Here is a 14482-nt window from a genome sequence, read left to right as displayed (position 1 = left end):
AGGCAGGATATGTTTGATAAGATATGGGAACCTTTTAAGGTGTTTGTTAAAAGTATCGATTTCCGCGTCGAGGGAGACCACAAGGACATTCACAGCACACTGCTGACAGAACTGAATCACGTTTAGAAGACGTCTGAGATTATTACAAGAATTGCGACCCTTAATAAAGCCTGTTTGGTCAGTATTTATTACATTGGGCAAGATACTTTCCAAATGTGTTGCAAGAATTTTAGACAGTATTTTTAAATCAACATTAAGCAGTTAGATGGGTCTATAAGAGCCACAATCTTCTGGAGGTTTTGTGTTTTTTTGAGAATCAAGGATATATTGGCTTCCCTAAGAGAAGGGGGGAGGACACCAGTACCCAATGAGTCACTTAGCATGTCTAAGTAAGGCTTTGACAATAAATCCCTAAATTCTTTATAGAATTCAGATGCGAATCCATCCAGCCCTGGTGCCTTCCCATTCTGAAGTGATTTAAAAGCCCTCTCCACTTCCAGCTCTGATAAAAAAAGTATTGATTTAGCAAATGACGAGGAAGAATAAACATTTAGTTGTGTAAACCTTATGACAGGGTTAATGAGTTTAAATACCCCTAATTGTAACAGAGCATTAAATTGTGCACAAATGTTTATGGCTGAGGAGTTCGTAATGTGTATGTGTACTGTTTATTTGTAATTTTTGTTGGTTTTTTTTGTTTTTGTTTTACAACACTTGTAATACTGCAGGTGCCTTTGTTAGTGAGGCACAGGTCTATATACTTGCTATAATTGTGTGTACATTACAAGTGTATGTGTGTGTATAAGAAAAAATGTCAATCAATCAATCAATCAATCAATCAAAAATAAATAAATAAATAAATATATCAGAATAACTTACATGTGACAACTATCTCTACAGTCACGTTGACAATGTCGTTCTGATTTGAAGCAGCGATGACATATTGTCCTGAATCGCTTCTTGTGAGGTTCTCTGGAAGTTCCACCTCATCGTTGTCTTTGTACAAGGTAATTTCAGGTTTGGGATATCCTTCAACTTTGCAGGTAAGGTTGAAAGGAGCATACTCCGTTGTTGTATAATTGAGTGGACATGTCAGCTCTGGTCCATCTAAAACAAATAAACAAAAAAACTGAACTTAAATCAACTTTAATCAGCATTTTTAACTTTTTTTTTTAATACTTGTGCATATTATTTAGCTGTCACACAATGTAAACACAAAATGACAAAAGCACTGCAAAACACAACATAATTTGATTATTTTTTACTCTAAATTGAACAACGCAAAGACTGATTATTCCTCTGTGAAAGAAGTAAAGACTTTTGGGTTTTTCAACTCAAAGTTGAATAAAAGATAACTTTCTGTCTTCTTCAAAGTGTACTCACATAGCACTAAGACTTGAAGATTCTTTCTGATAAAGGAAATCCCTTCAGCCTCAACAGTGTACCAGCCTGCATTTTCCCGGCTGAGAGGGATGGTAGGTTCTGTGGACTGTCCATCTTTTTTCCATGTGACAATCGGGGCTGGATTTCCTTTCACGGGGCAGTAACTCTCTATAGTTTCCCCTTCTAGCAACTCAACAGTAGAACATAGCATTTCTGGTCCATCTAAACAGGAGAAAACACAGCAGCCATACAAAACATTTTACTTTGATATCAAACATCACACATTAAAATGGAAATTTTGGTGCCATTTGGGAAATACAATTTTTAGTGTGAGACAAATTTCTGCCACATTAAGAGAAAACCAGTTATTGTACTGTTAATGTATTAATCTCAACATTGAAGACTTAACATTACATTTTATAGATAATTTATTTAACCCTTTATCGGGTAAGAAACTATTTTTGGTAATTTCCGCATTCATTACAAGACAGTGACAGTACCAGTTCCAGTGAGTCAACAACCTCAGGTCCAATGTGGTCTACAGGGTATGTAAGGTCCACCTCTGCATGAACAATGAGTGTACCTGCTTTGTTAGGTACCATGAAGTAATGGTACTAATGTAAGGAATGATGTTTAATAATATAAAGCCAGAAACCAAATTATTTAATTATCATTATTAAGTATCAGGCATATTATAGTAAATAGTATAGATATGTTTAAACTAGGAAGGTTATTATTGCTATTAATTATATAAGGAGAAGGGGTGGGAGTTTATAAGTTATACTTCTCACTCCTTTTCGAATATGTATTATATGTCTTATGTTTAAGTGTTTTGTTTATTTATTGCCTTCTGTTTTGACATTCATATTTGAAATAAATACATCAATCAATCAGTCAATCAATGTTCAAAGGGATAATGTGGATGTTGACAGGTGTCTGGATCAGCACTTATGTTGTTGTAATGTTCTAAAATACATATTCCTGTCACCTGACACATGTTTTTCCTTGTATTTTTTTTTTACATTTACTTCTTGGAATTTTTTTTTTTTTTTGCCATTTATGGGCAAAGACCCAAAAATGGCAACTTCATTGACCATGATTTTCTACATGACAATAACAAATTTTTTGAAAAATTTCACAAAATTAATAAAGTCTTGGAATGTCCTGGAGTAACACACTAAGGTTGAAATTTTGAATCCCACAGTATTTCTATGAGTGCCCTATAAAGCAGTGTTTTTCAACCTTGGGGTCGGGACCCCACGAGGGGTCACCTGGAATTCAAACTGGGTCACCTGAAATTTGTAGTAGTTGATAAAAACAAAACAAAACAAAACAAAAAACTTACTAATAAAAAAATATGGTGAGTTGAGAGAGACAATCCCAATCCATAACAGACATGACAAACTGTAAGTCTGAAACTGCAGCACTGTGGTTCTGTTTATCTGTCAAATGTTCATTGTGGTCAGTTTCAGATGCTGCAGCTCTTTCATAATTCATAGTTTGAGTTCTTGTTTGTTCAGTATTAATTGTCAGCCTTCTAAATCCAAGCTGCACTGACTGTACATATCCTGACCAAGGAAAATCCAATTCTCCCTTTGTGCAGTAATCTACACCTGGATTTACTGCCTCCGTCCAGAATAATAAATATTATGTAGACTAAATGTCATCTAAAAATAATGTCTATTTACAACATAGTATAGCAAACTATTAAAGCAAAAAAAAAAAAAGTCTCCATTTTGAATGTCTGGGGTCGCCAAAAATTTATGATGTTAAAATGGGGTCACAAGCCAAAAAAGGTTGGAAACCCCTGCTATAAAGGGTTAAGCATTTCCACTAAATAATTAGTAAGTGCACATGATATACTTACAGTAAACTGTAACGTTGTACTCCTGTGATGTCAAATAAAGTTGTGGTCCATCTGGACTCAGATCCAAATGGGCTTCACATCTGAACGTGACTCCACTATCTTGTCTAGTTGATGTAAAGTTGATGACAGACGACTGATCCACTGGTTTCCGACTGGAACTGTCAAAAGTGTCCGTATGGAATAGTGTGTCGTCTTTGTACCATCTCATAGTAAGCCTCTGAAGGGGTGCCACACGCTTTATTTCACATGTTAGGCTGTATGTCTCTCCCTCTCTCACCACACCATCAGAGCTACCACTAGAGCTGATATCAATTGTCTCTGGAAATGCTGGACAAAAATTTTGGTGATTAGATACAATCAAAGCGTCATTCTGTAATTTGCAGAAATAACCAAGACTTACTGTAAACAATAATATCTGGGACTTTGCTGCACTGTTTACCAAACTCTGGTGATGGATTAATGAAGCATTCAGGAGTAGGATTCCAGTCTGTTACATTCGCTAAAGCCCAGGTCAAAGCAGGAACCTGCAGTACTGTCGTCCCTCCATGCGGTGCCTCCCAGCCCATTCCTTTGTGCTGGGGGTCCAATGTGCTGCAGTTGATTGACACCGGGTCTTCATATTTCACCACAACACTGGAGGGGATCAACTCAATGGGACAGCAGAAACCTGAAAGGCATCAGAGGGCAGATTTGTGTGTTAAACCTGTACTACTTTCTCAAGGGAGACATATATTATTACTTTTTTAAGATTTTTGCAATTATTTGATTTTTTTTTTAAATTTTATATTACTCATTTTGAATTTAGCCCCTTCTCAGGTATGGTAGAGAGGAAGGGGATCTGATGTTATGTTAACATGCTTTTGTCTATGGAGAAGTATCTACATCCATTATTTAATGTAGTCCAATTAGGTTCATACTGTCAACTAGAACTTATACAGATTTCCTTTTCTTATTTGTCAGACAGATGGAAAAAGAGTTAATTCTTTTACCTTGACATGTTTTGGCTACAACCTGTCTGACAAATAAGAGAATGAAATCTGCATTATTTAATGTACTAATAACACACTGTGAAAATGCTCCAGTAAAAGTCAAATAAACTGCCTTCTAACAAAAAAATATGGAAGTATTAGGAGCAATGTCAAAGTTCGCATGCTGTGAAATGGTCCATGTCAGTGTTTTATGAATAGATATGATGTTTTTGGATTTGGATGTTGCATTTTACAGCTGAAAATGAATAAGGTTGAGTTCACTTTAACTAATTTACATACTTGGTATCATGCTACCACTGCCCTTTGAGAAGCACATTTCTCTGAAAAGTCTATTTTTCATTAGGTCAGAAAAACATCTCCGCTTTCAGTTTTGTAACTGACACAACAAACACATTTTTCAGCAAAGAGTTCATTTATTTTGAGGCGGAGGATTTTTAATTCCACCCACACGTCGTTCTCCAGTTTATCACAAAAATTGAGAATCAATGCAGGAGGGTGGTAAACATTACCATCTGCAAAACAGGAGTTAAGCGTCAAGACAAATGAAGTCAAATACCAAATACAAGTTGGCACAAAAGTACTTCATTAAAAGATGGCTACATCAAACATTGCTCATATAGGCCTGTGAGTTTTGTTGGAAACCAAATCAAAGATTCAGAGAGAAACAAATTTCTTTGGTTTTTTAGGACAGGAAACTTTATTTACACTGACCTGACCTGTGATAACATTGATTTAAACCAGGGGTGTCAAACTCATTTCAGTTCAGGGGCCAGATTCAGCTAAATTTGATCTGAAGTGGGCCGGACCAGTAAAATAATAACATAATGATATATAAATAATGTCAACTCCAAACTTTTCTCTATGTTTAGAGCAAAAAAAGTTAATTACCTCCGCCAAGGAGGTTATGTTTTTGCCAGGGTTTGTTTGTCTGTTTGTTTGTTTGTTTGTTTGTCTGTCTGTTAGTGTGCAACATAACTCAAAAAGTTATGGACAGATTTGGATGAAATTTTCAGGGTTTGTTGGAAATGGGATAAAGAAGAAATGATTAAATTTTGGTGGTGATCGGGGGTGGGGGGGCCCACGGGGGAGGGCCCCGTTTGTCTGTCCGTTAGTATGCAACATAACTCAAAAAGTTATGGACAGATTTGGATGAAATTTTCAGGGTTTGTTGGAAATGGGATAAGGAAGAAATGATTACATTTTGGTGGTGATCGGGGGTGGGGGGGCCCACGGGGGGGGCCACTGATCAGCCTTGGCGGAGGTCTGCGCTCTCCGAGTGCTTCTAGTTTACATTAGGGACAGGTTTACATCTACAAACTATCCTTTCAAAAAATGTGAATAACATGAACAAACTGAAAAAAATAACTGTAATTTTAACAATATTATGCCTCAGTTTATCATTTACACATGTACATTATAACTTACAGATCACAGTGGATCTACAAACACGCAAAACATTTAGTATTAGGCAGAAAATTGTTAAAATTGTACATGCTTCTCTTAAAACATTTCAGGTTATTCGCATTTTTTTTTGCAAAATTATACTTTGTTTTAGTGTAAATACATGAAAATATTTACATTTACAAAGAGAAACATTTGGAGTTGTCCTTATTTATATGCTATTATGATAGTATTTTACTGGTCTGAATGTGGAACCTGAACTAAAAGGATTGTTAATATCTTAGTATAATTTTTCCATTTCACAAATTCACCCCAAGGGCTGGACTGGACCCTTTGGCGGACCGGATTTGGCCCCCGGGCCGCATGTTTGACACCTGTGATTTAAACAATGATCAATTTATGGGGTAAGGGGGTTTCTTTCTTTCTGTTTCAGTCAAAATAGACACATGGCGTCAGAATGTCTAGATCTGACCAGTTTTACTTTCTTTTTACCCCCAGGACCAGTAGCCAATATGTTCATGAGGCTCTAGCTGCGGAAGATGGTGAGTAATGCTCCACATCTCCACTTCCGTTCACAACACGTGACCACCACTAGGATTAGGGTGACGTTACTGTGGAAGTGGAGCTCATGTAAGTGGAACTCCAGCTTCTCCAGCCTTCCACTGCTAGAATCACCTCAACAGGTGGACAAGGAGCCAACAAAGACAGATGAGACAAGCAAACAGTAAAGAAGAACTGCGTAACAGAGTGAGATATCAGACAGATTAAATTAAATGGTGATGATATTTGAGAGGCATAAGGGAGAGTTAACTGAATAATTAAGAGAGAAACCCTTTAATAATATGAGGCACCAGTTCATTTCAAGTCAGTGGTGTGGTGTTTACCTCAAATTGTGTGGACTATTCGCAAAACCCCACAACTTGAGTTCCTACATCTGTCACCAACTCACAATAATGTATGCAACGTTCTTTGAACTTCATAAGAAAAACCATAAATAAAAATACAGCATAACTTCAGAAAGTAAAGTAAATCTTATTGATATATTTAGCAAAACATTCCACGTTCTTTGTACGCAAATAAACCTACTATGATTAAATTGCATAAAGTTTACTTTTCTATGCCAAACACTATTTGTGTAATACACAGACTTAAGCGTCAAGAAAAATGTAGTCAAATACAAATTGGCACAAAAGTACTTCACTAAAAGATGGCTACATCAAACATTGCTCACATAGGCCTATGAGTTTTCTTGGAAACCAAATCAAAGATTCAGAGAGGAACAGATTTCTTTGGTTTCTTAGGACAGGAAACTTTATTAACACTGACCTGACCTGTGATACCATTGATTTAAACAATGGTCAATTTATGGGATAAGGGGGTTTCTTTCTTTCTGTTTCAGTTAAAATAGACACATGGCGTCAGAATGTCTAGATCTGACCAGTTTTACTTTCTTTTACCCCCAGCACCAGTAGCCAACATGTCCAAGAGGATCTAGCTGCGGAAGATGGTGAGTAAAGCTCCACACCTCCACTTCTGTTCACAACACGTGACCGCCACTAGGATTAGGGTGACGTTACTGTGGAAGTGGAGCTCATGTAAGTGGAGCTCCAGTTTCTCCAGCCTTCCACTGCTAGAATCACCTCAACAGGTGGATAAGGAGCCAAAATGGACAGTTGAGACAAGCACACATTAGAAAAGAACTGCATAACACAGAGGGAAATATCAGACAGAGTAAATTAGAAGGTGATGATATTTGAGAGGCATAAAGGAGAGTTAACTGAATAATTTGGAGAGAAACCCTTTAATAATATTAGGCACCAGTCCATTTCAAGTCAGTGGTGTGGTGTTTACCTCAAACTGTGTGGACTATTCACAAAACCCCACAACTTGAGTTCCTATATCTATCACCAACTCATATGTAAGTACGCAACGTACTTTGAACTTCATTAGAAAAACAGTAAATAAAAGTAAAGCATACCTTCAGAGAGTGAAGTAAATCTTATTGATATATTTGGCAAAACGCTCCACGTTCTTTGTAAGCAAATAAATCTACTATGATTAAATTACATAAAGTTTACTTTACTACGCCGAACACTATTTGTGTAATACACAGACTTAGGTTATTACAATTATATCATTAAAAGAAATTCACTATTTGGCGAAAAATACTGGACACATCATGTGACTGTTCTTCCTTAGAAGTCGTTACACCGACACCATTTGTCCTTTTTATTTATTTATTTGTTCGTTCGTTCGTTTTTAGACCCTGGTTTTTGTCGGCCCACAACCTCCTATCTCCATGTAAAAAAAAAAAGAAGAAGAAGAACTGAGTGAACCAGTTGTATTGCATTAATTTGTATTGTAATAATATGGTTTCCTTGTCTTTTATCACCTAAATGACTTGTCCGCTAACTTTGGCGCATTTACACTTTACATATTTTGCAATGGTGTCCATTGATGTGCGTTGTCCCCTTCAAATACTGCCCCCCCAAACTGTATTTTTCCTTACGGTTGCTGAAGTTTTCTTGCTCTATTCTGTTCCACATGATGCTCGGTGTCAGATTAAATCACACTGATATGAAGACTAAACAGTGATCTGTGTCTTTTCATATAATACTGCTCCCTTCTGGTTAAAACAAAGTTATGCAGTCATGGTACGTTCACAGTCTTAACAGTGAAACCGTCGTTTTATAATATTAATTGGATTTTCATTTTAATTATAAGCAGATTGTATTTCGGGTTTGCTGTTTTACAGGGTTAATCCACTTTAGGATAAATATAAGTATACATATGTAGGATACACTATATAAAGCGGACTATTCTTACTGTGAAAAAGCAGAGAAAGTGGAAATATCTTACCTGTCGCACTGAGGAGAAACCCCACGAAGAGTCGAACAAATGAAGTACTTTCACTCATTTGACTTGTTTACTCATTTGACTCAAACAATGGCCCCTTTGTGGTTTATTCCAGCTCTGTTCAGTTTGGGATGCTGCGCTCTCCTGATCCTTGTGAAGCGATGAAATACTGTACATTCACAGGAAAGAGAGAAAGAGAGGGAGAGAAACAGCCAACGCACTGATCCTACTGCCTCCGTGTCTCTCTCTCTCTCCCTTTTTACTACTTCGTGCACTTCTCTGATTTGCATGAGGAGAATATTTCTGTAGGCTGGCAATGTTACAGAGTTCAGATAGGTCTGGCATACTGATGTATTTTTGAGCAATGTTGTTTGATATGAGAAAAAAAAAAAAAATCTAAAAAAACAAAAACAAAAAACAAACAAAACAAAAACAAACAAACATTGAACTATTCACAAACTTTGCTTGTTTTTAAACCTTTAGAACATTTATTTGAAAGTATAGGCATTTCTTAGTGGCTACTGTGTGTGGAAATACATGAAGTCTTAATGTTTTTGATCAACCAATCCATAAATTTGAATATATAATGTATTGTGCCATTGTGCATTTTATGTAGGCGTCAAAAGTGAAATGGAGAGGTAACATACAGAGCTGGTGTTTACAGACTTGTAGTTTAATCCTATATCCTCTTGAGACCCAGTAAGTAAACATTTTCACCATTTTACATTAAATAATCATCTTAATTGGAGACAGCATGATGCAACAGTTTTTTCAGATATATTTTTAATTTTTTTTTTAATGTAATGTCCTTTTCAGTGGACATTATTTATTTATTTATTTATTTATCTAAACTCTTTCATGCATGAATTATGAGAACATTAGTCAATATTTTTTTCTTGAGTGATTTTTTTTCCTCTTTAGGCATGAAGAAAAACAATGCAACTGACATTTTTTATGACCCTATTTTTCATGGAGTTAGAAAAATGTCCACTTAGCTGGACACCACGCGTTTAATTTTTGAAGCAAAGAAACATGTATTTAAAAGCCATCATTAGAAAGTGATAAACTGTGAAAACTATGACATAAAAACATTTTTAATGCCACTAATGCCATTTGCTCACATTTGAACATACTCTAATACAAGTGGTTTCTCAATTCATGGAGATAATATGCAAAAAAAACCAAAAAACTTTTTGATCAAGAAAACTGTTATTTACAATCTAATAATTAGCAATTGATTTACACGAAAACATGTTACTGCAGATCAGGTTTATCAAGAAAAGCAAAATTACAGCAATGGTATGAACTGCAGTTGATGGGATTGTGCATAAACGTCCACTGTGTCAGCTGATATGGAACTAAAACAACAAAACCCATGAATATACAAGAGAACAGCTGGAGAATAACTGTCCACTGCAGTGACCAGTATGCATGAAAGGGTTAAATAAAGCTATGAAACTCTTGTCCACTACAGAGGACAAAAATACATTGCTGGGTCTCAGGAGGTTATAGGGCACTCACAAAAATACCCTGAAGTAAAAGATTTCAACCTTAGTGTGTTATTGGAGGACATTACAAGACTTTATTACTTTTGTGAATTTTTTTCTAAATTTTTTATTGTTATGCAGAAAATCAAGGTTATTGAAGTTACCATATTTGGTTCCTTACCCATAAGTGGCCAAGTACAAGAAAAACACATGTAAGGTGAAAGGAACATGTATTTTAGAACATTAGACCAACATCAGTGCTGATCCAGACACCTGTCCACATCCACATTATCCCTTTGAACATCTTTCCTTACATTAGTACCATTACTTCATGGTACCTAACAAATCAGGTACACTCACTGTTCATGCAGAGGTGGACCTTATAGACCCTGTAGACCACACTGGACCTGAGATTGTTGACGCACTGTCCTCACTGTAACTGTTGCTGTCACTGTCTTGTATGCGAAAATAACCAAAACTTGCCTGATAAAGGGTTAATCAGTGCCAGTAATTAAATAATTGATATAAATAGTTAAAATGAAATCAGTTCATTCATTCATTCATTTTCTATAACTGATTAGTCCTCCTGAGGGTCATGAGGTCAAATTAACTCCACCTTTAATAAAATAAAATGGGATATTATACAGATGACTTTAAGAAAAAGGATTTTAAGAACATGAAACCCTACATTTTTCACTATAACTCTTATTTTTTTAGTTTAAAATTTAAATTGTTTTGCATCATTTCGTCAGGTATACATTAACCTATGTTTGGTTTGGTTTGTACTTCCTGGACATGTAGTTTTGCATTAATTTTGTATTATCTTTGGATGTATTTTGTTTGGTTTTTCTGACTTTATACAGTATGACTTTATAGCTAGCTGTGTATCGCTAACCATTAAGGCTATTATTATTTAGAAGGGGTCAGGAAATATAAGATTTTCTTCATCCTGCTCCTTTTCGAGCATGGGTGTGTATATGTTTGTTCACCTGATCATTATTGAATGTCTGCTGATGAAATGCACAACCATGAATGAAATGAATGAAATGAAAATTTGGGTTGCAGTGTATAATAAATATTGTAACTGGATACAAGCTACAGCATTAAAATTTCTCATATATTTCACTGCATGAGCCACATAAACTGCCCATTTACTCTTTAGTTTTCTACAGGTGGATGAAAACTGATATCAATGATAAATGCTTTATGCTGCAAAAAATAGACAAGGCAAATTTGCACTACCCAAATTGTTGTTTGGCTCCTTTTCTCAATCACTTAAACAGTCAAAAATCTTTTGTATTCATGCCAGAATGCTTCATTATGCCCACAACTCTTGAGGTCAGCAGCGCATAGATTCACGCCCACACACCCGCATTTAGTGGCAGATTGCAGTTATACCCACGCCATTTATCCACATTTTAGACTGCATGTATTAAAAGCCAAATTAGACAATATTGCTGTTAAATTTTATGCCATTTTTGTTTTTCCAAAAATCAGAAAAGCTGTGATAATGATTCTGGAGTTAGATGCGACTCTTTTTTTTTTTTTTTTTTTTTAAATAAAGAATCACAAGGATCACTGTCACCACACTAAAAATAAGAAACAGCTTTGTAATGAAACAAAAATGTCGGCTAATTTCCTATGGACACTTTCATTTCAGTATGCTATCATTCACACTCAGGAAGAATTGAATGTGACCTTTGGAATTTCCACACTACACAGCTTGTTGTCACATCCTGTTTTTAGTAGATTAAGGTTGCATGAGTGAAGAATCTTCCAGGGTATTGCAGGATAACTATTCCTTGGAAACTGAGGATATTCATTATGATTCACAGTATGGTGATAATTTTGTGAGAGAGAGCTTCAGTGATAGTGAAGATATTTTGTAGGTAGCCTTGGAGCGGGTAGTGTAATCACATCCTCCCAGACATGCTTGTGACCCATAGAAATAATAAATGGAAACAAGAATAATGTGTTTAGGGAACGCTGCGACCAAACAGCTGCACACAGCAAGTTGTCTTTAATCCACCTCAGGTTAAAGGTCATTTGGACTATCATCAGATGGGAGCAGAGGGAGACAAAAAAGATGATATGCAACAAGGGAGGCCCTGAAAGACAAACAAGGGAGTTCAGATAGGAAAACAAGCATTGAAATTCCAGTCATGCTGCTGAAGCACTCTCAAGCCACCAAGAACAAGCATTACGTGCATTCTTCTTCACTCCCCCATTCTGACTGCAGAAGGTTTATGCACATTGTCATATCAGACTCAGAAGGTTAAATGTGTTTTCAATGGTTGATGATAACTCTCCAATAATATGCTTCCTTTCATCTCTTGATAAGTGTCTCCCGTTTCCTGGCAACAATATGAAAGGAAATGGAAATTAAACAAGTTGTGCTGCCAAGTAGAATAAAAATGTGCAAAAGTGTATTTCGACATTCTGACTAGCCTGCAATGTGATCACTATCACACTATTTTCCATGGGTGCTTCCTGTTTATAATAAAAGACACTCAGGGGATGACTCCAGAGAGCCTCGTCAGCCATTTCTAAAGCTTTTTCAGCTCGATTTGATGAAACATGCTCAGATACTTACACAAGTGAGTCACAGAATAATTTATGGTGTGAAAAATGACAGCTCAAGTGCAAGATTTGTTTGTCATGAGAAACATTTGGTGGTGGTATGAAGCGTGTTGATCTATTCCATGCAACATTTTAGAGTATGTATAACACCAAATGTTTTACTGTTGTAAACATTTGTTCTTTAGAAAAAAGACTGATCACTCATAAGAGACAGATATCATTTTTCATTTTTCCTTCCTGTTTGACATTAAGATAAAGAGGAATCACTTAAGTTGGGAAGTTCCCCTTCCCCTTCCTCCAATGTAACAGGAAAAGGTAGAGTGTTGAAATTTCAACCAAGATAAATTAATAGTTGGAAACCCCCCCCAAGTGTTGTTTCTTGTGTTTTTGGTAAACCATGATAGCGTCTCATCTAAAGGCTCTTTGTGTTAACGCCAAGGCAGAAAAACAGAGAGTAGGAGGATGAATGAAAGGAATGATGGTCTTGATTTGCAAGTAAACTGCAGAGGATCTTGAGCCCATCAAAGTCTGACAGAGAATGTGCTTTAGTTTCAACTAAGAACACAAAAATAACAACCTGTCTGGACACTGATAGGGTGCCCTTGTACTTTTGGGGCCAAAGTTACATAAGTTTGTGTTCACAGGTGTTCTTTTCTCACCCTCTTAATTTCTATGTTACAAGTCTGTGTTTAATGTTCAACCAGGAGATTTGCAAATACAGGAAAAACACAAGAGACATTCTCATCGCAACAAAATGCGTGTTGTTCATTTACCAACTAAGGCGAAGCTTACTGTAATGTGATCATGGAAAATGCATGAGTCTAACAGAGGCCCCTCTGTGTCTGCACAGTCTTTGTTTCTCTATTGGCATTTGTAAGCCATTTTCTGTATCTTGTGCAAGAGAAATGATCCCAGTGTTGAAATGGCTTGAGTGTTTTATGCACATAGGGGAATCTGGATATATCTCTGCCCAAAACACAGTCTATTATTATTCCACCTGCTGGGAAAACTGTATTATCAACCAAAGAGCACAAGTTCAGCTTAGTCATCAGGTTTCCAGAGTGGATCTCTTACTCATCTCCCTTGCAACTTTGTCAACAGCTCGGAGGAATTTCAGATTAAAACTACTCCTTGTATTTCAGATCCAACATGATCCAACACGCTGTTAGACAGAGAAGGATTTTTAATGAGCCCGACTAGAATTTGCTTTCGACACAGTTTTTGTGATTTCTCGGCAGACCCCCAAAAACTCCCCACTGTGTGCTAGGACCCCACATACCATTATGCTGAGAAAGATGAATTTGCCTGCCAAGCTCTGCATTCTTTTTCTTGATCATTAAACTGAGCATAGGTCATTTCTGGAATGCATGTGTGCCTCTAAGTGCATACATATACAGCTTATCACACAAAACTGTTTGAAAGGTTCCCACAAGTTGCAGGTTTCCAGATGTGGTCTTTTCTGCATTCAGAATCATTGTGTAAAAATGTAGAAATAACTGAACAATTACAGAACATAGTCACACACAGTTTTACCTTTATTTCTCGTGATGCATTTGATGATCTCATTGTAAATATCTGCCTATCTTCAAGAAGCTCTTGAAGACCTAACTCTTCAGAGAGCACCTCCTGTCCTAGCCCTTTCAAACATTCCATTTTGAATATATTATTATGTTTACTTCTGCCAGGAAGTATTGTGATCACTTTGCTTGTGTTTGTTTGTTTGTTTGTTAGCAAGATAACTGAACACATTGCTGAACACATAACTGAACACATCGCAATGACAACACCTCAAATAAGGACATATATTTAACATATATCCATAGTGTCCAGGCAGGGTCAAAGTGCAATATATACTTATCTCTACTGTTTCTTGGTTGGTGACATGCCTGTTTTTATTCTACACACTTTTCTTTTCTTCT

The 14482-nt window shown here is 36.4% G+C and overlaps 1 protein-coding gene across 1 annotated transcript in view; it reads right to left on the bottom strand.

The window, feature by feature from the left end:
• The window catches only part of LOC115424216 (hemicentin-1), a 38280-nt gene extending 29595 nt beyond the window's left edge, over window positions 1-8685 (bottom strand). Inside the window, exons 1-5 of the mRNA XM_030141336.1 lie at window positions 8500-8685; window positions 3651-3917; window positions 3251-3577; window positions 1384-1605; window positions 880-1107 (exon numbers count right to left, since the gene is read on the bottom strand). Coding sequence (XP_029997196.1) covers window positions 880-1107; window positions 1384-1605; window positions 3251-3577; window positions 3651-3917; window positions 8500-8557 — 1102 coding nt within the window. The 5' untranslated portion in view covers window positions 8558-8685. The remainder of the gene's footprint in view (window positions 1-879; window positions 1108-1383; window positions 1606-3250; window positions 3578-3650; window positions 3918-8499) is intronic.
• Between the last annotated feature and the right edge of the window lie 5797 nt (window positions 8686-14482).

The sequence above is a fragment of the Sphaeramia orbicularis genome, chromosome 8, assembly GCF_902148855.1.
Source record: "Sphaeramia orbicularis chromosome 8, fSphaOr1.1, whole genome shotgun sequence".
In the NCBI taxonomy this organism is placed as follows: Eukaryota; Metazoa; Chordata; class Actinopteri; order Kurtiformes; family Apogonidae; genus Sphaeramia; species Sphaeramia orbicularis.
Note: the sequence above shows the minus strand (reverse complement) of the source record. Positions and strands in the feature narration are given on the sequence as shown.